This window comes from Sander vitreus, chromosome 20, assembly GCF_031162955.1.
Source record: "Sander vitreus isolate 19-12246 chromosome 20, sanVit1, whole genome shotgun sequence".
NCBI lineage: Eukaryota > Metazoa > Chordata > Actinopteri > Perciformes > Percidae > Sander > Sander vitreus.
In genome coordinates this window covers 1,387,798-1,414,354 of record NC_135874.1, presented here as the reverse complement: position 1 = coordinate 1,414,354, position 26,557 = coordinate 1,387,798, and the positions used below count along the sequence as shown (strand labels likewise).

Genomic DNA, 26,557 nt, shown 5'->3' with positions numbered 1-26,557 from the left:
ACAGCTTCAAATGTACCTAAAGTATCCAAAGTAAAAGTACTCGATGCAGAACTCTCCTCCCATTGTAGAAAGTGTAAAGGATCCTAAAACAGTTGTGTGTTTAATGATCTAATCATCTCAGCTGGACTTGTAGGCCGTTATATTGTAGCCTCACCTGCAGACAACGCAGCCATGTACAGCCATGCAGACCTCCTGCACCCCCCGCCCCTCTGTTGACTGTAGCTGTATGCACTGTGCTCAACTGTTTCACATTGTATTGCTGTTGAACGTCTGCCTGTCTGCGCTGCTCAGTTGATTAATGCAGATGGAACTTGGCTGAGTTCATGGCTGCTGCCTCTGTCAGAGTAATGACGCTACATCCCCACACACACACACACACACACACACACACACACACACACACACACACACACACTGAGGAGTGTCCCGCAATGTATCACTGTGAACATTAAGTGATGATAGAACACAAGGAAACAGGGATTTGCGACACAGACACACACACACACACACACACACACACACACACACACACAGAGCTCCAGTGTGAGCGTTGTAGGAAGGGGAGGGGGTGATGGTGGGGGAGTTCAGAACGATGACGCTGGGAAGGGCAGTTATCTTCATTTCTAGGTGATTCACGTTTGAAGTGGGCCTGCAAAATTGCTTTATGGAAAGTGGCGAGCGGCTCGGCGGGAACATTAGGCGGGAACATTAGGCGGGAAGCAGTGGGGAGGCCGGCGTTTCATTAGGGAGCTCTACTGTGCCTTTATTACCCGGATTTGGAGTTTTATGGTGATCATTATTTGTGATAGAATTATTATTCGCATATATCTGGCAGTCAGCTGTTTAGGTTTGGGACACTGGGACACAGCGTCTGTATGACTGAATCCATAAGTGGTTTCTGAGGTGATCTGTACAAGGTTAGCTGTGTTTCCTCCTACTGTGTGCTGTGTTTGTGTGTGTGAGCTCAGGCGGGAGTCAAGCTGTCGGCTGGTCCGTCGGCCTCGGCGGGTAAAGTCTCAGAGGGGTCCGGGGCGAGGTGGGAGCGGCTGGCGTTGGCCAGACAGTGCTGGGTGATCTCTGACTGAAGCCTCGTCTGAGTCTCCATCAGAAATTCATCCTGTTGATCACACACAAACATACAACCATCAAAATCAGGCAACAGGATTAGCATGAGAAGGGAACCACCAACTTATTTGACATCTTGATTGCAGTACTGTACAGTTTACCTAGGTTTTTACAGTGACATTTGTTATATACAATATATACAGTTATTATAGTAACGTCACTGTGAATCTGAATCCACAGTGTAGCCAGTAAGTTATTGTAAAACCCTCTGAAATGTCAAACAGTGTACTTTTATACTTTCTTTACCTCACGTCAACGTTTGCTCCTCTTCAGTTAGTGATTTCATACATGAGCTGACAGAATGTGCCTGATGACACCTTATTCCCAGAAAAGAAAAAAAAAGGAGCCCCTCCAAATAACAAAAGGTCAGAAGGTCGCTGCACAACTTGTGTTTTTAGTTAACAAACTAAGCGTGGATGGGAGGACAGGAAGAAGAGAGGAGTCACAGAAGGAAGACATTAAAGTGTGGAGAAGAAAAAGGACAGAGCAGAGGACAGGTAGTGTGCCGACTCCTGGCTCGCTGCTAATTGCCACAACCACTGATGCACTATCCCGCCTCATAAATTATCGCTATGACGATGGCTGTGATGATGTCAGGAAAGCCCAGCATCCCAAAACCAACAGCAGCCTCTCTACTCCTGTCACCACTCTCTGCTTGGTCTATTTAAACACATGGAAATAGATAATGATGCCAAAACCAGCTGGGTTTTTTTTCTCCAAAAAAGATCTATTTATGCAAATTTAAAATGTGGAAAATGCTGGCTTAGCAAAGGGAACGAAGCCTGAGGAAGGTGAGGGACATCCAGCCGAAAATGAGGGAAAACGCCACCGATATAGACTAACCAGCGACAAATAAACAAATATACAACCTACACAACAACACAAAGACATAATTAAAAGGCAACAAGTAATAGGGATCCAATTCAATTGTATTCCATTTTATTTATAGTGTAAAAACATAACCGAAGTTATCTCAGGACCCTTTACAGGTAGAGTAGGTCGAGTTGTGACCTCTGTGGGGTCCTGACCCCCATGTTAGGAAACACTGCCATATTCCCTTTCCGTCATTAATAAAAAATGGACCATTTTTTTTTAATCAGGCCTTAAAAAGGAACCTTTTTTCTTAACAAAAAACAAACTCTTAACTTTCAAGCTGCAGCGAGCTCTTCTCTGTTCTCCTCTCTCCCCTCCTTTCAGTTCACCCCCCCCCCCCCCCCCCCCCCCCCCCTCCTCCCCTCAGTGGCGGCGGTCTGCAGCAGAGCAGTTAATAAAGAGATTGATTATCGGCCTGTCAGGAAGTGACAGTTGGACAGGGCTGCTCTGCGTGAATGACAGAGGGCACGCTCACCACGCAGCAGCCCGCCCGCCTGACACACACACACACACACACAGAGATACTTTTGCCAACACCGGGGGTAGGTGAGGTGGTGGAGGAGGAGGATGTGGGGGGGGCTGCATGGGTGAGAGGCAGGCATGTGGAGAACAGCAATGCAACCTTCTGCTGGTGAAAGGCTTGTCTGTGTGTGTTGGAGTGTGCGTGTGTGTGTTGGTGTGTGGGGGTCAGGGTTCACAGCTACTGCCTTCTGGAGAGAGAGAAAGAGGGAGGCCAATGATGCCATACACAGGAGCCAAAGGGATCAAAAGAGACTCAGGAACACACACACACACACACAGATAATACAACATAAACCCAGGATACAGTGGATTTACACACTCACATCCTAGCAGCACACACACAGGTGCCCTGCTTATTGCCCCTGGCTTGTTGGAATGTTGGATTTGTGTCTCTCAGCACCAAACCACCAGGGATCGCTCTGAGCTGTCAGGTAGTTTTGGTGTAGGATTTGCTGATCATCTGGTCACCTGCTGGGGACCAAAAGGAAGTTTCTAATACACAATCATTATATAAAAAAGCAGCTGTAACACAATGAATAAATTTTTCGGAGCGTCACAAATACCGTGTCGTGACTCTTTGAAAGACGGACTCTAGTGCTCATGTTCTATTGGCATTATTATTCTATAATGCAGAAGGCCAATGAACCTTTTTGGGGCGCTTAGTGAGCAACTGTGACTGGAATAAAAGGAGCGCCATGTTGAAACCCTTCCCTGAGTTCATTTAATCCATCTGTAGACACCACACAAGCAAGCAGAGATGTGGTGACATGTGCAGGGTTAGGGTGTAAATGGGGAGTCTTCTGGGTTGGTCAAATATCTTCTGTTCTGTTACATTTGTTTGTTTTATTATAATAACTTACAGTAAAAGGCTACAAGTATTAGTTCACAGACTGGTTCAGCAATTGGTCCGAGTCCTGATTCATTCACAGTTTTTGGGGAAGACATGCTGGAAAATTGTCACAGGTCGGATTCAAACCCTGGACCTCTGCGTCGAGGCATAAACCTCTCAGTATATGTGCGCCTGTCCTACCCACTGAACCAACCCGGCCACTAGGTTGTATATTTTTGACATCATATTTAAGGTTTCATTTCATATGTATTGCTTAGCCTATTTCATTGGTCACTTTTCTAGATGCATTACTTATGATTTGCCTTTCCTTCTTAACTGATGAACTATGTTTGCATTGTTTTTTATATTTGTATTTTTTTTTATTTAATGTCTAAGCGGGCTCTTCACTTATATCCTTTGTGTAATAGAGTTGGCTCTGTTGTGTCAGTATGACGGTTATGAATCGTCTGCTGTTTAACTCTCTGACTAATATCTCTTGTTATTTATCACTGTGCATGTGTGACCAAACTATTTTCTATAACTGTACTCTCATAGCATCATACAAATGCTCAGAAGTAAAAAAAAAAAAAAATGTTAAGGTGTTTTTTGGAAGGGAACACAAAAGTTCAAAAAAGAAGAGAAGTCCAAGGCACTCTTCTGGCAAAAAAAGTTATTAAAGCCTTTATTTATATGGCTATTTCATATCAAAATGGTTAGTACATTAAAATAGAGTTGAGTAACAACCCAAGCACAGTTTCCTCTTTTGAAGATACAATATGGTTGCAAACACCACATTGGTAACAAATGCCAAGTATGACCACCAGATGGCTCTTATAGAAAAGAAAAGTGTGTATATATATATATATATATATATATATAACAACAATACATAACAATGTTCCAGCATTTTTTTGGGCAACAGCATCAGACCACATCCATCAGAACAACTGCAAAAAAGGGCCGTAATCAACAAGAAATAACAGCTTTAAACTGAAAGGAACTTTTTAAAGGAACAAACAACAAATGATCTTTCTCTTACAATAAAAAAGGTCAATTCATAAGCAGTGAAACTTATTTTGCACACATAATTTGATGTAGTGTACCAATTACTGTATGTATTTATCAGAGAGGAACATGCACTCTGACTCTATCTGTTCACCCTGATGGACTTTGCACCTACATTAGAGCATACATTAGAGAACAGTGTTAAATGTCGGAGTGTCCCCAGCCTGTCTCCACAGTCACATGGGAACATTTTGGCAGTGCTCTGGCACAAAACAACCACCCAGTCAGCATATAGTGAGCGGCTGGTGTAGCAGTAAGGAGCATATGCCATGTAATGAGGCTGACAAGCGTCCCTCCACCCCATGGCTTTAGCTGTAGCTACAGACAATATATCTGACCTGAGTAAAGCATGACAGGTCACAGGTTATGTTGCTTTGTGAAATGATCCTCTATGTTGATTATTATGATATAGCACTTAGAGTTGGTGAAATTCTATATTTGTCTGCTTGTCAACCAATCCCATGTGCAGATCCGACAGTGAATGTCTTTACTAACAAGTTCTGTGTGTGTATCACAGCCTGACACACACACACACACACACACACACACACACACACACACACACAGTCCTGCTGCCACAAATACTCACTACAGCACCAAATGTGGATTAATCCGCGGCTGTGACCAGTTGTGTTTGGAAATTACTGAGCCTTTACATTTCTTTTAAAGATGTATGTCTTCAGTAGGAACTAGTGCTGTTAAATGATTAAAATATTTAATCGTGATTAATCACATTAATGTCAGAGTTAACTTGCAATTAATCGCACATTTTTATCTATTCTAAATGTCCCTTGATTTCTTTTTGTCCAATTATTTTTTGTCATTTTAATGCTCTTATCAACATGGAAAAGTGGATCGGCCTGGCTTTGTGCTTGGCCATCAGCTGTGTGCTTGGCCATCAAGTGGTCTTTCAGACTGGACGTGCTGCGATGATAGCTCAGTTCACAACGACCAAACACACAGATCACTTTGGTCTCGTCAATGGAACCATTTGGCAACTTTTTAAAAGTAAACTTTCCATTCAGAATCTTATTGGCATCCATTTTGGCGTCTCGCGCTCGCCATCCACTCAAAACGTAACGTTAGCCTACTACTCTTTGGCCGGCTCGCAAGCCCAAACATGTCTCCGGCGTGCCTGTTATTTTGTTTCCGGTCTAGCTTGATCCGGTGTGGTGTTGTAGTTTTTCTAACGTTACTAGTTGTTGCAACAGCATGTGAAAAAAACTACAAAGTTTATAACACGTTTAACTGACAGCACTAGTAGGAACCAATGGGCTTGGAGCTGAGAGCCACAGACACAAAGTCAGAAAGTACTGAGAGATGGACAACTTCAGGGGTTTCCAAACTTTTTGTGTCTGTGATCCTTTACAATTCTATGACACATATGTTAACTACATCTGCTGATGTAGATGATTGAAAGCCCTGGCACAGGTGCGGTTTCTAAGGTCAATAAACTTTAAACCTCAGCTGACACAATAATCTTAACTCAAGTGCCACTAATAGCTTTGTTTCTGCATGCTTGTAAGGACTTATCCTGTTTGAAAAGAAGAACTAGTTACTGGATCTGAGTTAAGATGCTTTTGTCACACTACTGTTCCCGAAGACAAGACTGAACTGACAGCTTCATGTTAAATATGTCTTTTTAAAAATGTGCTTATATCTACGGGGCACAGTGGGGGTTAGAATGAGTCAGGGGGGTATGCATATTTATTGGGCCTTATGCCTTTAGTGCAGTTTTATCTTTTTTTCTCCATTTAGTTTTTCCTAATTGTTGTTGTGTTGTCAAAAAAAACCTTTTTTCAAGAATTACATTAATAACCATCCACCTGACATTCTGACATTCAACTGAACTCATTTGGCCTTTCAGTTTCACTGCTTTCTTTTTAAATGTGTTTTTGCCCATTCCCCCTAGCTGTGCTTCTTGCAGCTTCCAAAAATACATTGGTGTTTGCACGAAGAAGTCTTTTTGACACCGATCATTGTTTATGTGCAGAATGTTCCACTTTCTCCCATTTTCTTAAAAATCTGACATGCTATTAACAATATTTTAGTGTCTGATTCCTTACTTGTTCATTTCGCTGTGCAAAATTGCTGTACATCTCATGGGAATGCCATGCTGTAATATCTTCCTACATAGGATCGAGGTGCCAGACTTTCAGCAAAGCCAAACTAATTTACTGATTTCACACACACACACACACACACACACACACAGTCCCCTAATCTACACTACATTTATTTGCACTTGATCATCAGTGGAACAATCAATACCTAGACTGAGTAAGTGGACTGCTGAGCCTCGTATCAAGATGACCCCCCCCCCTCCATCTTTCACACCCAGAGAGAAGGAATCAGAGTGGGGGAGGAGGAGCGGGAGGACGAGGAGACGCAGATGGACAAGTGCTTTTACGAGTCTTCCTCTGGCTCGGTGCCACAGCCACAGACTCTCTTTGTTTGCCCGGCTACTAAACTAATAGAGATAAAGGCAGGTTCCTGCTGGCCCCGAATTAGAAAATCATTAAGGAATACAAACATACAAACACACACACACACACACACACACACACACACACACACACACGCACATGTACACATGTAAATATTAAAGACTGCTTCTGCAACATCAGTACAGAATACAACTCAAAATTGCACGCACACACGCACGCAGTTTATTTCACTGCTTTTTTTGTTTGTTTTTGTTTCAATCTTTCATGTAGTGGATGTCCTTACAGTGTTGCATGATGGGAGAATACCGTTGGAACTTGGATGTTGAATGAGATTTCAGGTCCAGAAAAGCGTCAGTGAGCCTCGGCCATTCTTGAAGCTCTAAATATCAGTGGTCAGATTGATCTGGTTGAAACTGTGGTTTGTCAGGCCATAGTACAGTACGTTCAGCTGATATTCCAACAGTGCTAACCTTACACTAACCTTCTGTTTCTATTGTGAAGTTTGAAGAAGAGCTTTGCTAAATATTAATTCCAGCTTGTTATAGGCTGCATTGTTGTGCACTTGACACTGCAAATTTAAGCTAAGCTTCCAGTTTCTTTCACCAATGACTGATTTCTTCTCTTCTCATTCTGCGGTTGTTCAGAGGAATCGTTGTCTCTTTCTGCCCTTTCACTTGTCAGTCTGGTTGTATACATTGTACAGCGTTTTGTTCTCCATTTAGTTTAAGCGTTGTCGCAGCAGATTACAAACTTTTGAGTATGTATGTATGCATGCATATATATATATATATATATATATATATATATATATTTATATTGTTATTGTTTATCTATATATATATATATTTTTTATTATTAATACTGATGCATTTATGCAGCATTTTAATGTTGTAAGTGGTTGTGGTGGGGCTAATGTTATAGTTGGGTTGAGTTTTAAAACAAGTCATATTTCAGAAGGTGATCATACAGTATATCACATGTGCATGTACATTTTTAATCTTCAAAGTAACTAAAGCTGTCAAATAAATGTAGTGGAGTAAAAAGTACAACATTTCCTGAAACGTAGTAAAGTGGAAGTTTAAAGTAGCACACAATGAAAATACTAAAAAAAAAGTACCTGGAAATGGTACTTAAAATTATAAAATGAGAAATGGTAAATTAGTAAACTTTAGAATCATTCCACAGCCGAAAAATGCAAGCAAAGAAACAGCATAGGACTGATCCAGACAGACAGCAAGATGGCAGCAGAAGACCACTAGTATCCTAATGTTCACATGTTTGAATATTCAATAGTAAGCCACTACATGTCAGGTGTTTTCTGCCGCTGTGGTCAATATTGAACCCTAATTTCAACAACAACAACAACAACAACACATGTGGGAGGTTCTGATTTGAAAACTCTGCCTCCTCCTCGCCTGATGTCTCCACGTGGGAACAGCCTCTACCTCTCCGTCTTCGTCTCAACATTAGTTAAGATGGCTGCACAGTGGCTGCCGGGAACGAGCGTTTAAGGCTCTCTGAGGTGCAGGGGGCTTAAACTAGTTCATTTGTTAGCTCTGCATTCCCAAAGACAACCTTACAAATGGAGCCACTTTCCACTTATTATTAGCAGGGAGGTAAAGAAACAACGGCTCCACTGAAACACACACACACACACACACACACACACACACTAAAGGGTCAAAAGGCTCACACTAATGCAGATACATGGGGAGGTGTGTTTTCAATGTGGTACATGTTGAATGAAGTCTTATTTTGAAATCAGTGTAGAGACAGAGCAACATAGAGAGGAAAGGAGATGGTGTTTGTCAAATGTGAACATGTTCAGGTTCAGAGGCAGATCAATTTGAATACACACACACACACACACACACACACACACACACACACACACACACACACCTATGCACACACGCACGCACGAAGCATAACAATACCTGTGCCTAAACCAGGGCTCAGCGAGCATTAAAATGTGTTCATAAAAAAAGAAAAAAAAAGAGAAGAAAACAGCATATGGAAGCCCCAGCAGAGGCATTCTTATTTCTATCTGTGAAAATTCATTACGGATTCCCACAATGAGTGTGTGTGAGAATTCACTGTTTGTTCTCGTCTGGGCTAAACAAAGGCACATGTGCTCATTTTCAGAGCGGGATGTGGTGTGGCCTGATTTCAAAGGCACAACTTGAAAGACGACAGACAGCTATTTACAATATTTATACATTTAGGATGCCGATACTATGCATATTACATGTCTGTCTTCCACTGTGCGTGTGTGTGTGTGTGTGTGTGTGTGTGTGTGTGTGTTAGAGACGACATTGGTGGGGAAGGGAATCGCTGATGAAAAAAGGGTTACTTTGGAATTTCTCTGATAATTGGTGCCTTAAAAGGAGCTCATTTTTAACTATGTCACCACGACTGCTCGATGACAATTAATCTGTTTGCGGCTGCTTCCTTGGCATCTGTGCCAATTACTTTATATGCTAATATATGTAAATGACATCTCAGATGCCAGTTTCAAGTGTTATGCGAGTGGCGTATTGTGTCTTTTTTTTTAAGTCATATTGTTGAGGCTGATCAACAATGCGAGTGCTTTAAATTTGGAGGTGTGTAAGTTATTGATTTCCTCCCTGGCCTAGTGTTTCCCCATAAACACATTTACTGACTCACATATGATACATTTCAAATGAATTTCAGCATTTGTCTTTCTGTTCCCCCCCCCCCTGAATTTGTCTCTTGTCAGGGTAGAAAAAAAAAAAAAATTAAAATAAAATATTAATTTACACAAAAGATAATTGCACAGTTTGTACATATTAACCCTCTGGGGTCTGAGGGTGTTTTCACACACACAGATGTTTTTAGCATGCTCAGATATTGTTGTGTATTTGAACCTATCGAGGTACGTCGTAGGTTTTGTATTCAGCACAAGCCCAGCTACAATAATATCTAAGAAGAAATGGATTTCATGATTCTTTTTAAGGAAGGAACAGTGTTTTGTCAGGTTTTGTAGAGCAGTTATTCTGTCTTTAAGGTCTGAGAAACTCGCACTAACAATGAGACATATTCACAACGCCAAAAAAACAAAAAACCATTTGATTTTAAAATCTAATTCTGCAAAAAAAAGAAAAAGGTTGATTTTACATTTTTACAGCTGTTTTTGTGAAAATAGTAAACGCACCCTCCCAGATGTTGGTTAGGTGAAGGTTTTGGTCAGAGTTTCACTTATTTTATATATGAAAAAAGACTGAACAGTCCACTATTTTTTTTTGTACACAAAATGTATTCAGTAATTTATTTTCCTATACATTTCCTTTAAGATCACACTGTTTGATGGTATCGGCGGACACACACACACACACACACACACACACACACACACACACACACACACACACACACCCCCTGTATTTAGCATTTCTAAGTAGTATGTATACCACATAAGAGCTGTGAGCACATATAAGGACAAGAGTGTATCCATATGTTTGTCAATGATTATAACTCCTCCTATGAAGCATCCATAACAGGTGTATGAAGAGTAAATGACAGCTTGGTATCACAGTATGGCATTATATATGATTACACAGGGACCTAACCCTGCCTTATAAAGCATTTATTAACCATACACATCATTCACTGCCAAGCTTAAAACTATGAAGACAAATCACTACATAATGATAATTACAAATAACGATGATATTATTACAACTATGCTGTATTCTGTTATTTAGCATTCTTTATATGTTATATGGGGGGGTGTGGGGGGGGGGGGTGGTACAGGTGCTGACATATTCATCATTTACCGCTACATTACAGGGAGTTGTAAACCCGTTTTTAAGAGTTTGCATGTAAATGTTAAATGGGGAAGGCTAAAATAAAATGAGGATTCATTTCCTCGACAGAGCAACATAAAGAGCCAAGAACCACATTGGACTACCACTATTGGACAACCCTATTTGCTATTTGTCCGTGACCTTTCACCTTGTTTTTGGAAGTATATTATTGAGATATATGAGCAGATAATACTCTCTGAACAGAATCAGATTGTGTGCAGTGATGATCTCTTTGTGCCACAAACATCACACCGCTACTTTGAGTCGGAATTCACGTCAAATGGAAACTGAAGAAGAAAGATGAGATACAGTTGGAATTTCAGAGTAAGAGCTACACAGTTTCTCAACATGTCTTCGTGTACATACCTGTGAATATATTCATACAGACAATGGAGTTGTCTAAATATGCGAACACTTTGCCTAAATAAAAAAAAAATAAAAAAAATAGTCTAAAATGGACATATTTTAGTCAGTACCAAAAAAAAAAAGATATATATATATATATATTTTAATTATATACCGGCTAAAAAAAAGCTGCAGTGCAATCTCCCTCCGACAGAGAATCCTGTGAAATGGTTTCAGTTATAGCAGACTGTACATAACAGTGTTAAAGTCCATCAGCTCCTTTTCTACTCCAGGAAACTTGAGCAGCTCTTACTGTACAACAAATGGAGAGAACTGACTTCATTTGCCGTTGTTCAGTGGAAGTGGAATAACGCTGAGTAAATGTTAATGAATGCACTTGGAGCATACTCACAGAACCCTGTTCTCTTTCTATAAATGGCAGTAATTACCAGCCGTTCCTTCATCGACAGACACACGGCGCGGCTTTAAGATGCCTTTCTATTGTTCTTCTCTTCCGCGTCTCTGCTCTGTCTGCAGCCTTCCATCACTCCGACAGAAGATGTCACTGTTGTATACCAAATATCTGCTCCCTGAGGGTGGGTGTGTGTGTGTGTGTGTGTGTGTCTCAGATGAGAGAATGTGTTTTCATGTTCATCAGTAAGAAACAAAGCTATGTTGTATTTAAGGCGTTTGACTGTGAAGTTTTGACAATGCAACAGACAAAAGAAAGAAATCCATTAGAATGTATCCAGCTGGGTGATCTTTAAATAAGAGATAAAGACATGAATGTAAACCCAATACAACTACATTACTTTGATTGTTGAGCAAATAAAGATTAATTGGGTTTAAAGTGCAATTTTAAGGTATGAAAACTGTCCCTTTTCTTATTATCTTCATGCATTTTTTTTTTGCACCGTACTTAGTCCTAAAATCCTACGAATAACTTTAATTTTGCACGGCACATGCAGTACGCAGACTAAACATGGCCTATGAAAATATAAAAAAATAATTATGCCAGTATTATTCCAGTGCTAAACTATTCATTACAACAATTATGAAAATGACGCCGGGTGTTTAAGGAGTGGGAGGTGGTGCCACGCTCTGTTTTAACATACACATTGTTATCCGGCTTCACTGCAGTCTTCTACTGTACATGTTGGGGTGTTTTTTTATTCTTCTGGTAATTACAACACCAACATATTTGGGACGTTATGATTTGATAATTATACTGGAGGTTCACCGGGAGAGAGATGATGAAAAAAAACAAAAAAAGAAAGAGCCAAAATAAAAGTCACAGGAATGAAACCAAGAGGCTGAACATGAGACGCTCCGAAGATGACGCGTGAATAAAACATAAAACATTCCTCTGACCCTGTATGCATAAACAAAAACATACACGCATGCAATTAACTACTCTCAGTCTTGGAATGATATTTGAGAAGAATTTTTGTTTTATGGTGGGGTAACAGATTCAACAGGCTTTATGTTACCATTACAGACAGATTTGGTGTGTGCTTTGTCTTTTGTTAAATTGCTCTGTTTTTGTATTGGAGTTTGGTTGATGGCTTTCTACATAAACTTGACTTTATTTGAGGCTGTTCAGGGATAAGGTTAAACCAGTCTAGCATTTGCATTGATCCACAGTAACTTGGCCTGTAGGGAATATTGAGATATTGATAAAACTGGACAATATTATTGATAAATATTGATATTTTAATACAAATAAGTATATAAATTTAACAGACAAATATTCAAAGGTTGGTCACAAAACCACAGTTGTGTTCCCCACAATGACCCAAAACTGAATCAATGTTCATCTTTAAATGACACAGTGACTATAAGTGTTTTAGTGTGACATGACAAGAAATACGGAATTATTATTTTCATGAATGAACCTGAGAATGAAACATGCTCTGGGCAGTAAATCCAATTCCATTTCAAATGCTTCCATTTGGCTGTTGGCTGGAAATAGTCTCCAGCAAATGCATGGTTTTCTCCTGTTGGTTTGATAAAAAGTGAGCAGCTGTTTTAGGACATTTTAAGTGTTTTTTTTGTTTTTTTTCCCTTTTTAAATGAAGCTACTGTATACATGAGCTGTTTTCGAAGATTCACGTCTTGAGTAGAAAACTAAAGGGCTCGGAGCTGAGCGCCACAGACAGGGAGGCAGAAAGTACTGTGGGAAAGTCTGGGAAGGTTCTCAGTCACCCAGGTCATAGTTCTGACTGAAGGCTAGAGAAACCCAGCTGGGTAGCGTTCAGTCAGAACTGAAGAAGTCTCTCGGATGGGATCATTGAGCCTCTGGAACTATCGTGTAAAAAATATAAAAAAATAAATTAAATTAAATTTTAAAAAAAGAGATCCAATCCAAACGGGAAACCGAGCACAATCAGCACCGATACAAACAACAACCACAACAAAAGAAGTTAAAAAGTGTAGCAACACCTGATATTTTTCCGGCACTCACTCCCCATCTTGCCTAAAAAAAAACAACAACACATTTTTGTATGATGCAGCACATGATCAGAACTAGAAGGGTGCTCTGCTCCACGACTTATTGACAGGCAGGCCCAAGACCTGCAGCAAGCAGCGTCTACTTCTATAGCACCTTTCACAGACTCCGGTCACAAAGTGCTTCACAGTCCAAGAAATACAATCTAATAAAATCTAGAGATAGTCCGATACCATTTTTTTTTTCTTCCTGATACCGATTCCGATACCTGAACTTGTGTATGGGCCGATACCGAGTACCGATCTGAGACCAGCGTGTTCAAAAATGATTTTATTATGTTCCTTGCAAATCCTCCTAAATAGGTGGATAGTAGCAGGTCACAGGCTTACTTTAGTGATACGGAGTTATCGGTTTCAATGTGAGTTTCACAATAATGCATCTCCTCTATTGTCATTGTTTAACACTGTGTGGGAATGCTCATCAAAACCACAAACTGTTCACCTTAAATGTATCATTTTCTAACTTACGTCTTGCATAGTTTCATTTCTTTCCAACAAAACAGACAAGGCTGCTTCCTGACCTTAAACTACATACACACACCTACCAGCGCTCTCTCTCTCTCTCTCCTCCCTCCATCCGACCCTGTATTTATCAGGCTGTGTGACTTTCTAATCCCTCTCTTTAGCAGCGGTGTGTGAAAGCTAACACTCCTCCATGTGATTATGGAGGGCCCTGGGCTGCTGGTTATCTGGAGAGACCACCGCAGAGACCCCCGGCCATGCACTTCCAAGCCAGCGCCACTTTAATTCTTCCTAATTGATCTTCACACTTTATAACTTTTTCCCTCCCTGAACCAACACAGGTAGAGCTCCGTCTGTCGTGGCTCTGTTTCTTTATTTAAATCTAACTCCTGAAATGTGGAAGCAGAATTTTTTGGGAAAAAAAACTAACTCTTATTATATTTTAAGTGTTGTGGCTCTATGGTCAGTTGGTCCTCCTCTGTGGTCCAGACTGGAATATCTCAAGAACTGTTGCATGTATTGACATGGAATTTTGTACAAATATTTATAACGTGTAAAATGTCCACTTATCCCGAGGCTCTATGAATCTGCTTCATCAATGTATTGTTACATGGGCCAGAGAAAACACAAGAGAGTCTGATGGGAAATGACAACTGAGAACTGGAGCTCTGAACACAAACACACACAGAGGCAGACTCTCACACACTGCATCTGTTTCTTGCTAGTTTACAGCTACTCTCCGTACAGTTGTACATTGGCTGTTTGGGTCAAATTAGTCTCGCATAGCCAGCTCTATCTCCCCAGCGTTGTGGAGTAAGGTCTGGCTACACCACACGTACATTCTGGGATAGGAGGAAAAAAGCTCTGGGTTGTTTGCATTTTTTTTTTTAGCCAATCATCTTGGGCGGCGCTAAGTTCCGGACGCAGCAACGGTGGCTCTGCAGAATAGTCTCGGGGAGGAACTTGTTTTGGTGGAACATTTACACCCCACAAAAGAAAACTCCACATATAATATTACATGAAGTTAACTGTTGACACAATACAGTAACGTGAGCTGATACATGGTTAAACCTCATTGGCTCTTACCAGTGTATCTCCGTGTGTACTTCGTCCACAGCAATCCTACCAATCAGTCCCAAAACCTCACTAAGAGGAAATGCCCTAAACATATCTTTGTAAATCTTAACAATCATTCCCTGAAAGAACCAAGCAGGCCTGCCTTGTTGTACCATCCAAATGTTCTTCAAAACTTGGCATTTTCAGCGTGTAGCTTGCTAGCTCGAAGTTTGTTGCTGTTTCTCAAAACGAAAGGATTTTGAGAATGGCAACACACAGAGAGCGGTAGGTGAGGTGGCTCACATGCCGGATGTCAGGCTTTATCCTGGAAATATACTTCCGTTGATGCAGACTAGGGTCAAATTGTCACAAACTGCACAGCAGATTCGAGAGTTGTGCTGCCTGTGATTGGGTCTTTACACAGGTGAATTTGAAATCCAGGGCTCTGTAAAAAGCCTTCCCGTCTGTGACATTTCCCAAGTAGACTCCCTGAGGGCAAACCCTGCCGACTGCCTCTCCATCAGTTTTGTCTCGGTGTTGTCTGTGACGGCGGCTGAATTACAGACTGTTTTAAAAGTCATACTTGTCACACAAAACAGAGCACCACCCACCAACGTCTTGTTCGTCTTGTGGCCATTTAGTTTCACGCTAAAATTGGAATACGGAAGGTTGTCTTTTCCAATGACTTTTGTGTATGTTTTCTACTGTTTGGACAGAGGAGATGACAAGTGAGGGATCTGTGTCATCAGCTGACGGCAGCTGTTATTCATCAGCACACAGCAATTATCCGATAAAGTCATTAGTAAATATATGCAAATATTTGTCATACATGTGTACTTGCGGCTAGTATATAGGAGTGTGTATGTATACAAATGTATTTGAAATGTAAAGGAGCAGGCAGAGGAGAAAGGAAAGGGCTCATTTCAGTGGCTTCCGCCTGAGCTGAGCTGCCATATGTACGGAAATGTTTCAGGTGACAGCAGTCGGCCCCGGCATGTTCTCCGAGGCTACCGTGTTGGTGAGGTGTGTTTGTGTGTGTGTGTGTGTGTGTGTGTGTGTGGATAGAATATAGGTCGCTGACACCTTAGTCTTGCCAGGTCATCTGTCAGAGAGCATCTTAATCACCGTTAATAACCACCAAGCCATCTGTCGGGATCCGTTCTCTCACTAACTGGTAGAACGAGCCTTAAAAGTAGTCATGTACAGGAGTTAAAGTGGTTTGGAACGATCCAAAACAGCGTTCAAGCACGTCCGATTAACTGGTCAATTAATCTAATCTATCTAGTTTTTATACATCAGTGTTTCACGTCAGTTTAAAATAACGGCAAATATCCATTTCAGTGTTTCCCCTGTTCATGCATCAGCGCACACAGTGAGTCCATGCTAGGGGGTGTGAACTAATCATTGCATCGATGCATCGCGATGTGGACCTGGACCATTCTGCATCGATGCAGTCACAGACCATACTCGATTATAGCCTAATGATGTTGATTTTCCCGTCGCTGCTTTATTTTGTCTTTGCTGTTGTCGGTTGAAAAAAACTGCCTTTTAAATGCTTGTCAGCAACTGGTCATATGGTGGCTTAGGAGGTGCGCGATCAAGGAAGGCTTGTATCATGTGGACATTTCCTCACTATCTGCTAGCTGCCTGTCCCCTGAACACACTGTAAAAAAACATCTCACTATCTGCTAGCTGCCTGTCCCCTGAACACACTGTAAAAAAACATCTCACTATCTGCTAGCTGCCTGTCCCCTGAACACACTGTAAAAAAAACATCTCACTATCTGCTAGCTGCCTGCCCCCTGAACACACTGCAAAAAACACCTCCTCACTATCTGCTAGCTGCCTGTCCCCTGAACACACTGTAAAAAACATCTCCTCACTATCTGCTAGCTGCCTGTCTCCTGAACACACTGTAAAAAAACATCTCACTATCTGCTAGCTGCCTGTCCCCTGAACACACTGTAAAAACATCTTACTATCTGCTAGCTGCCTGTCCCCTGAACACACTGCAAAAAACACCTCCTCACTATCTGCTAGCTGCCTGTCTCCTGAACACACTGCAAAAAACACCTCCTCACTATCTGCTAGCTGCCTGTCCCCTGAACACACTGTAAAAAACATCTCACTATCTGCTAGCTGCCTGTCTCCTGAACACACTGTAAAAAACATCTCACTATCTGCTAGCTGCCTGTCCCTGAACACACTGTAAAAAACATCTCACTATCTGCTAGCTGCCTGTCTCCTGAACACACTGTAAAAACATCTCCTCACTATCTGCTAGCTGCCTGTCCCCTGAACACACTGTAAAAAAACATCTCCTCACTATCTGCTAGCTGCCTGTCCCCTGAACACACTGTAAAAAAACATCTCACTATTTGCTAGCTGCCTGTCCCCTGAACACACTGTAAAAAAACATCTCACTATCTGCTAGCTGCCTGTCCCCTGAACACACTGTAAAAAACATCTCACTATCTGCTAGTTGCCTGTCTCCTGAACACACTGTAAAAAAAAAAACATCTCACTATCTACTAGCTGCCTGTCCCCTGAACACACTGTAAAAAAACATCTCACTATCTGCTAGCTACCTGCCCCCTGAACACACTGCAAAAAACACCTCCTCACTATCTGCTAGCTGCCTGTCTCCTGAACACACTGTAAAAAACATCTCCTTACTATCTGCTAGCTGCCTGTCCCCTGAACACACTGTAAAAAACATCTCCTCACTATCTGCTAGCTGCCTGTCCCCTGAACACACTGTAAAAAACATCTCACTATCTGCTAGCTGCCTGTCTCCTGAACACACTGTAAAAAACATCTCACTATCTGCTAGCTGCCTGTCCCCTGAACACACTGTATAAAAAAACATCTCCTCACTATCTGCTAGCTGCCTGTCCCCTGAACACACTGTAAAAACATCTCACTATCTACTAGCTGCCTGTCCCCTGAACACACTGTAAAAACATCTCACTATCTGCTAGCTGCCTGTCCCCTGAACACACTGTAAAAAAAACATCTCACTATCTGCTAGCTGCCTGTCCCCTGAACACACTGTAAAAACATCTCACTATCTGCTAGCTGCCTGTCCCCTGAACACACTGTAAAAAACATCTCACTATCTGCTAGCTGCCTGTCCCCTGAACACACAAAAACTGTGGTCTCTGACAGCCCAGGCTCCACAAACGACAACAAAAACAAACTGACCAACCTGCACCACCAAACGTAACAAACAGTGTGCCAGCGTTGCAGCCAATAACCGACAAGAAGGATTTGGGGGTGGGGGTTGGTGCGTGGACGGACGGAAGGGAAGGGATGAGGGAGGGGCAAGCTAATCTCAGTTTTGTTTGACAATACTTTGAACGTCAACAAGAAGTGACATCACCCAACATTGCTTAGAGTACCTTTAAGTAGTACTCCAGAGACCCGAACACCCATTTCCTGGGTGAAAGTCTCCGCTCCCTGCTTGAAAGCCCTGTGTTTCATGCCCCAGCCATCCACGCCAACCTTCATCCCTACGCGGACCAGAGCTGTCTTATACAGCAGCAGTCACTGTGGTGCATTCAGCAAAAAATACGTGGAATACATACAAATTACAGTGCTTTACTTTCGTAGCTTATATGTACGAATGGTTAATGAGAACAGCCTGACCATTCCTATGGAAACGGTATTGCATTTATACACTCACCTAAAGGATCAAGTTCAAGTCAAGTTCATGTTTATTGTCATATGCATATTAGTACGAAGTACCACAGCAATGAAATACAATGTGCCTTGGCACTCTCTCAGCACCAGTCAATAATAACAATTTATTATTAGAAACACCTGGAAGATTTCTCTTAATGCAATTATCTAATCAACCAATCACATGGCAGCTGCTTCAATGCATTTAGGGGTGTCGTCCAGATCTAGACAATCTCCTGAAATCCAAACTGAATGTCAGAATGGGAACGAAAGGTGATCTAAGCAACTTTGAGCGTAGCTGGGTTGTTGGTGCCAGACGGACTGGTTTGGCTATTTCACAATCTGCTCAGTTACTGGGATTTTCACGCACAACCATTTCTAGGGTTTACAAAGAATGGTCTGAAAAAGGAAAAACATCCAGTATACAGCAGTCTTCAAGGAAATTAATCAAGAAAATCTGTTGATGCTAGAGGTCAGAGGAGAACGGGCAGACTGATTCCAGCTGATAGAAGATCAACTTTGACTCAAATAACCACTCGTTACAACCGAAGGTATGCATTAAAGCATTTGTGAAGCCACAACACGCACAACCTTGAGGCGGATGGGCTACACCAGCAGAAGACTGGAAAAATGTTGCCTGGTCTGATGAGTCTTGATTTGTGTTGAGACATTCAGATGGTAGAGTCAGAATTTGGCATAAACAGAATGAGAACATGGATCCGTCATGCCTTGTTACCACTGGGCAGGCTGGTGGTGGTGGTGGTCTAGTGGTGTGGTGAATGTTTTCTTGGCAACCTTTGGGCCTCTTAGTACCAATTGGGCATCGATTAAATGCCACAGCCTACCTGAGCATTGTTACTGACCATGTCCATCCCTTTATGACCACCATGTACCCATCCTCTGATGGCTACTTCCAGCAGGATAATGCACCATGTCACAAAGCTCGAATCATTTCAAATTGGTTTCTTGAACATGACAATGAGTTCACTGTACTAAAATGGCCCCCACAGTCACCAGATCTCAACCCAATAGAACATCTTTGGGATGTAGTGGAATGGGAGCTCCATGCCCTGGATGTGCATCCCACAAATCTCCATCAACTGCATGATGCTATCCTATCAATATGGGTCAACATTTCTAAAGAATGCTTCCAGCACCTTGTTAAATCAATGCCACGAAGAATTAAGGCAGTTCTGAAGGCGAAACGGGGTCAAACACATAGGGTGTTCCTAATAATCCTTTAGGTGAGTGTATGTTGCATTATTAGCTTGTGTTGTTGAACAGCACTTAGCTTGAGGTGGACATACAGAGTTTTGGCTGTGAGTGGCACTGTTCAAGTAAATCCTCATAAGAAGAGGTCAAATCCAACCATCCATCCATTATCTGGAACTGCTTATCCCAGCTGACATTGGGCACCAGTTCAGCACAGGACTGACACATTGACCCCATTTACACCTGGTATTAAGATGTGTCATGTATCCAGAGTGAATAAATGTCATTTAACCATTTAGATTCCATTTACACCTGGTAATAAAATGTCTTCAGTGTCCACATTGAAATCCCATGGAGAGGCTGATGATCTAAATTGTTTATAATAACAGTACTACAAAATAATTATGAAGTCAAATTAAATTAAACAAATAAGTAAAATAAAATAAACATATTGACACATTAGACATTGAACAAACGTTTTTACTTCATTGGACTGTGTACTCACCACTGAACATCTAATAAAGCAGCTATAACATTCAAGGGACAGCAGCCTTTTCCTAGCTTTATGAAAAGTGAAACACACTAAAATGTCTCCTCCTTATTAATCATATTTAAATTCATAGTACGGACAAAAGTAATACATGCAGCAAATAAAGAAATAATGACTACTCCACACTTTTGTGTCCTTAAGGGCACACACATTGCTTATGCAGCACTCATGTGGTTTTCATATAGATTTTGTTCATTTCTATTCCTATATTGGCCATTTAGGTTTTCATGGAGTGTTTGTTTTCTTTTGTATTTTTATTCAAGGGCGAGTCGAGGGCGACTCGTGTCGGGGAGGCTTGGACCCCGTCATAACTGCATGCAGTTCTGGTTTCCACATCCATTTTTATAAGCTGGAAAATATTTCCCATTTCTATATCTAAGCCACACTTACTCTCAAAACTGTACAAGCATGTGTAAGAAGATCAACTAGAAGTTCTTTTTGCATTAATATGTACACTGTTTAAAAAGACAGTGTATTTTGCAGGACACTGAGGGACATAACTCATTGATCCCTGATGGGGTGAACCAGGGGACAACTGCAGTGAAGCCTAAACTACAGCCCTTGACTTTGGCTAGCCTCCTGCCAGTGCTTTAATAAGATGCCTAGCGACACAGTACGGACCAGGGGATGCCAGGACACTGGTGCACTGTGCCAGCATTGCCCGGAACCACAGACGAGTGTTTGGGGAGTGTTTCTCTGACCTTTCCAACAGAGCGAAGGGGGGACTGGCATCTGCTTTAATAAGGCTGCCCACTCTTCATTCCACATGTCATCCCCCCCAACACACACACACACTCCCCAAGCTGTGGAACGGGCACTAGCATTGGAGGAGAGGTGGCAGAGGTAACAGCTGGCTGCAGCCGTGGCGGCATGGCCGTGGCATGACCACAGCTTTATTAGTGGCGTCCAGGACACCAGCTGATCCTCTCCCAGGGTCCCTGTCACACTGATGTCTTCATCACTAAGCTGAGCAGACAGGCCAGGCCTGCCAGCCAGTGGAGGTGACAACAAATCCAATTACCTCCCCTCCATGGTGCCCGCACCAGACTTGTGGGGGGGGGGGGGGGCAATGGACAGTGGAGGATGTTGCTAGGACAGAGGATGAGGCCTGAGTTACCGTATTTTTCACGCTGTGACACATCTGACATCAGGACAAAGAAACGTCAAAATTGACTTGCTGCATTACAGGCTTTCCACTACGTGGGCTGAAAATGTGAAATCTGACTTAAGGACTGCAATGCAGACCAGACCATGGCATCTCCTTCCTCCACAGCGCTGCGGAGGAGGGTCTGGCTAGTCCACATAGCATTCTGGGATGGGAGAAAAACGTGCTCTGGTTTATTTGCATTTCTGTAAACCAATCATAATCGTCTTGGGTGGTGCTAAGCGCTGGACGGACCATGTGCACGTTCAAAAGTAGTTTTAGTTGTGCAACAGAAAACTCAGACTGGACAGATAGTCTAGCTAGCTGTCTGGATTTACCCTGCAGAGATCTGAGGAGCAGTTAACCATGGTCCTCACAAATCCACCAGAGGTTAGAACGCCAACACAGAGAAAGAGGAAGGGGACGGACATCCGGCCGAAATGAGTGACCTCTGGCGGAATTTGCAGCAGCACCTGAACATTCCCGTAAATGAAACATCGTTAATATAGACTACCAAAGCCTAAACAGAGCAGCGTGAATGTGGTCATCAATTCATGGCAGTTGTGAAATCTTGACTATATCATGGCAATTCATCTTGATGACGTTAAAAAATTAATGTATGGACTGGGTTTAAGTCACAGATTCACCTCAATAGGGTCCATTCTCTGGGGACCATAAGTATCAACAATACATTTAATGAAAATCCAGCCATTAGATACAGTATCTGGTTTCCAAACGTGACACAAGAGAATGTCTCATTAGTGTCTCCAGTAAAAAGAGTTCATCTTCTCTCGAGCATGAATGTGCTCATTGAATTGTATGGCAACCCACCTGAAGATATCCTGTAATAGACCAAAGTGTGTGAGTTCTGTACGGGCTGAAAACTGAGACCTGAACCTGGCTTGTACCTGCTATTGTGGGACCAGATGTGACTGGATCTCATGGATACTGCCAAATGTGAGACCTGGACCTGACCAGAAGCAATATTTTTGCATTTTTCCACCATTACTGCCCATTAGCTTGCTAGGCAAATGCAAAGCATTGGCTACACATGCTCTCGTTGCCTTTCCATGGGCATTTTGTTCCTGCAGCACATGACACCCATGGATGCAGATGATTGGCACAGTCCTAGAAACAAATAGGAACATTTCTAAATGAATTACATTTGTATATAACCAAACCCGAACCTAACCGGAGCCCAAGTTTTACCCAGCAAAATGACTCAAGCTTGAACTTAACCTGATACTCATCAGACATGACAAAGTCTCACCAGTGTTTTAGGATATTCCAATGTGCTATTTGCCAGCATTAACTCTGCAGAAAAGAAACTATATTACATTGGGTTGTAATAATATTTTTTTTTATTTTTCTCAAACAAAATTGACACTATTCTGACTCTGATTGACAAAGCTTGACTCTAGGTTATTCTAGAGGACTCTAGTATCAAACAAATGCATTACTATTTGAAAATCTTGAAATTTACTGCTAAGACACTGTCAAATAAAAGCATTTCCCTCCTTGAGGATCCATCAGGTGAGGATCGCTGGCCCGGAGCACAGACAGCGCGGTTTGACCGTGGCCTTGAACGTGCCAAAACTTGCCCCCCCCCATTTAGGCCCTCCTTTTTATTTCCATACCAAGCAGGGGGGACGTGAAGGTTGGTAAAACACAAACCCAATGAGCTGACACAGGCTTAATTTTCAAATGCTGATTTTAAACATTAACTCAATTAAATCTATATAAACAAATTGGTTCCTACTGATGGTCTGGGACGGAACATGTTAAGTGCTGATCATCGCAGGCCAGTATTGATCTGCAATCGGCACAGATGTCCCCTTTGTGGATTAAGGTGAAGGAGAGGGGGAACTTGTCTGGCAGTGAGGATGTAGGGAGGGCCTTGAATGGAGAGAAAAGCAAAAGGAGGCAATTCGCCAAAGCAGAACTCCTCAGCCGTTATGTTTTCCCTCACTCTGTCAGTCTCCTCTTTCCACCAGAACACAGCGCTGGGTTGAAGGAACCTCACCTTATCATCCACAGAGCTTTAGTGTCGGGAGTTTCGCCTTCAATCTGTGACTTTGGTGCCCAACCGGAGAAGATCATTCACCACTTCCTCACCTGACATCCCTCCATACAGGGATGGGATGATCGATCCATGAGTGCAAAAAAAAAAAAAAAAGGAGGGGGTAGTGTGAGGGTGTGTGTATGCTGAGAGAGTTGGAGGGGCTCTCACTTTTGAAGGTGGTTGAAGTCTTGCCAAGATATTTCATATTCATAGTTAAATATTCAGCGCGCATGGTGGACAGGGGCAATTTCTGCAGTCAGCCCGCCATTCAAAAGTGAAAGGGATGTGGCTTGTGGATGAAGGGAGCGAGAGAGACAGACACGCATGGAGCTTCATGGTAGTCAGATGAGAGGCTGCCAGCTGCTGATGGGTGACTGTTTGAGCGTGGCGCCTCAGGACATGCCCGTTGAAAGGCGATGCGATCCGATACCCCCACTTATGCGGGGCTTATATACATATGCCCCCTTATGCAGAGGAGGCCCATATCAATTGCAGAACTTCCAGTGGTTTTGGTCATTATGCCAAGTTGTTTGAGCGAGCGTCTTGCATGTCTGAATGGGGAATGTGGACTTACTGGGCTATGACCACTGAGAAAAGCCTCCTCTGCATAAAACCACCTTGTGGTGCCTCGGAAATGTTGTATCGCACTGTGTGGTGTGTGTCGGCAAAGCTGCAAAGTGAATAAAGTTTCGACGAAGAAACTTTGTTTCACCACTGAAAATGTACATTTGTTGAAGGCCTGTGTCGGCTGGGCTCACTCTATGGATGTGAACAAAATAAATAATATTACTATGCAGTATTATACAAACAGACAATGACTATATATCTGGAGTAGGAGCAGGTCTGATGCACAGTAAAAGTGTCTGTTCACCCTAATTACAAAAACATGTTTCCTCTCTAAATGGTATCTTTCCATGCAGATACTTATGTCCAGGTTTAAAGATGTATATCTTATAGATATATAACATATAGATGTTGGCATCTTAAACTCCAGGGGCCCGTTTCAGCAATGAGGTTTACCAAACTCTGAGTCTGACCCTGAACTCTGAGTTGATTTACCCTGAGATGGAAACTCTGACTTCTCGGTTCCAGAACAGCTGATATGAGTTGGTTCAATCAACTCAGAGTATGTTCACGCGCGTGCACCACCACAATAAAAAGGCAGCATGAATGGAGCCATGATACTACGATTCACCATGGTAACAACCACAAACAAACTGGTCGGCGGAAATACACAAACAGCGAGTTTGAACATGCATTTTAAAAAAAAAAAGCAAGACAGCGGCTGCTGTAAAAGAGAGAGAAGTGGTGTGGGAGAAAATTGCTGCTTGAGTCAATGCATAAGCATTAACAGTGTATTCATTTCATATTTAATCACAGTTAACTATATTATATTACTGGTGAAAACTGGAATTGTATTACATCTATAATTTCATTTGGGTGCAATCCTGCGGGTGAAAAAGTAAACTCTACTAATCCCATTCTGAGGCTGCAGCACCATGATCATTAACACAACTATAATTTATAATCATTTATTTCTTTTTAATGGCTCTCACTGGTTTGTGTCCAGGGAACAACTACAATAAATGTTTAAAAAACGTTTCCGAGCGAGTCACACTTTTCTGACGGCTGCAGTGGCTTTACTATTACAGTCTGATCCGCATCACCAATAAAGAAAACTGCTGTTTGCAAAACACGTAATGCGACACAAAGAATGTGCTGGGATGTTAAAGCCTGTCCTCGATGGTGGATGTTAGTGATATGAGGACGATAAGATATCTATATATCTGATGGACTGGGAACAAATGTGGAAATACATTTAGTCGGGACTCAATATCATCTCCCGACGTAAACTCTCTGTGAAGTAATCCAGCTTCTTCATCAACGGGATCGTCAACAAAAGGACATGACATGTTTGAGAAATAAACATTTTATAATCTGCCTAACAATAAGTGTTATTTATTAAGTTTTTATTCAATAAACCACAGCACGTTTTTCTCCCATCCCAGAATGCTGTGTGAACTCGCCAGACCCTCCTCCGCAGTGCTGTGGAGGAAGGTCTGGCAATGCGAGACTACCCCGCAGCCAGTAAAAAGTTACATCGGGCCAGGAAATACAAGCAGCCAGTTGCCCAATCGGGCCAGTGCTTAAAAAAGTGAGCAAGCGAGCAGTACATTTTTGTGGAAAATATAGAGATACATATTGTGCATCGCCAAAATACTGAGGTGTAATTTTTGGTCCATATTTTAGGTGGACCAACCCTTTAATTAAGAGTCAGTGGTAAACCAGTGTTTCAGTCTACACCCATCAGAGCTCATTAACACGTTGGGTTTGTAGCTCTAAAGAGCTACCCTTAAGGCATAACAAGGGTTAGGCATTAACATGAACAATTGTACAATACAATTTATTCTAAAAAGATGGAGCAAGAAAAAATACTATATAATCTCTATTAAGCTTATATTATCCATATGTTGCGCACAGCTGAAACCACAAATAGTTGTTTCTAAATGTCTGTTTGTGTACAAAATAAACAAGACAGTACAAATTAGTGAGCTTTACAGGTGTGACGTACAGGTTCACTTTTTCAGAGCCATGCTAGATGTTTTTGTAACTTTAAAGCTACTTGAGGGGATAAATAACACATCCCTTCTTCCTGTGATTGCACGGGTCACACCTCTTGGTTTGGAAGAGTCAGAGGGATTAAAAATGACAAGGAGACATGTCAAGTCTTATTAATCAAAGAGCTCCACCTCGCACCCTATCAGAACCAGCCGGTCCACAGGGGGAGCCGGGGCTGGAAGTATATCTGCTCCCCTCCGGCCCCAATCCAGACCCCGAAATGCTGATCC

At 42.0% G+C, this 26,557-nt stretch overlaps 1 protein-coding gene across 1 annotated transcript in view; it reads right to left on the bottom strand.

The window, feature by feature from the left end:
• Nucleotides 1-504: 504 nt before the first annotated feature.
• LOC144535273 (protein phosphatase 1 regulatory subunit 37) overlaps nucleotides 505-26,557 on the bottom strand; it is a 65,432-nt gene continuing 39,379 nt past the window's right edge. Inside the window, exon 11 of the mRNA XM_078277655.1 lies at nucleotides 505-1,117. Coding sequence (XP_078133781.1) covers nucleotides 965-1,117 — 153 coding nt within the window. The 3' untranslated portion in view covers nucleotides 505-964. The remainder of the gene's footprint in view (nucleotides 1,118-26,557) is intronic.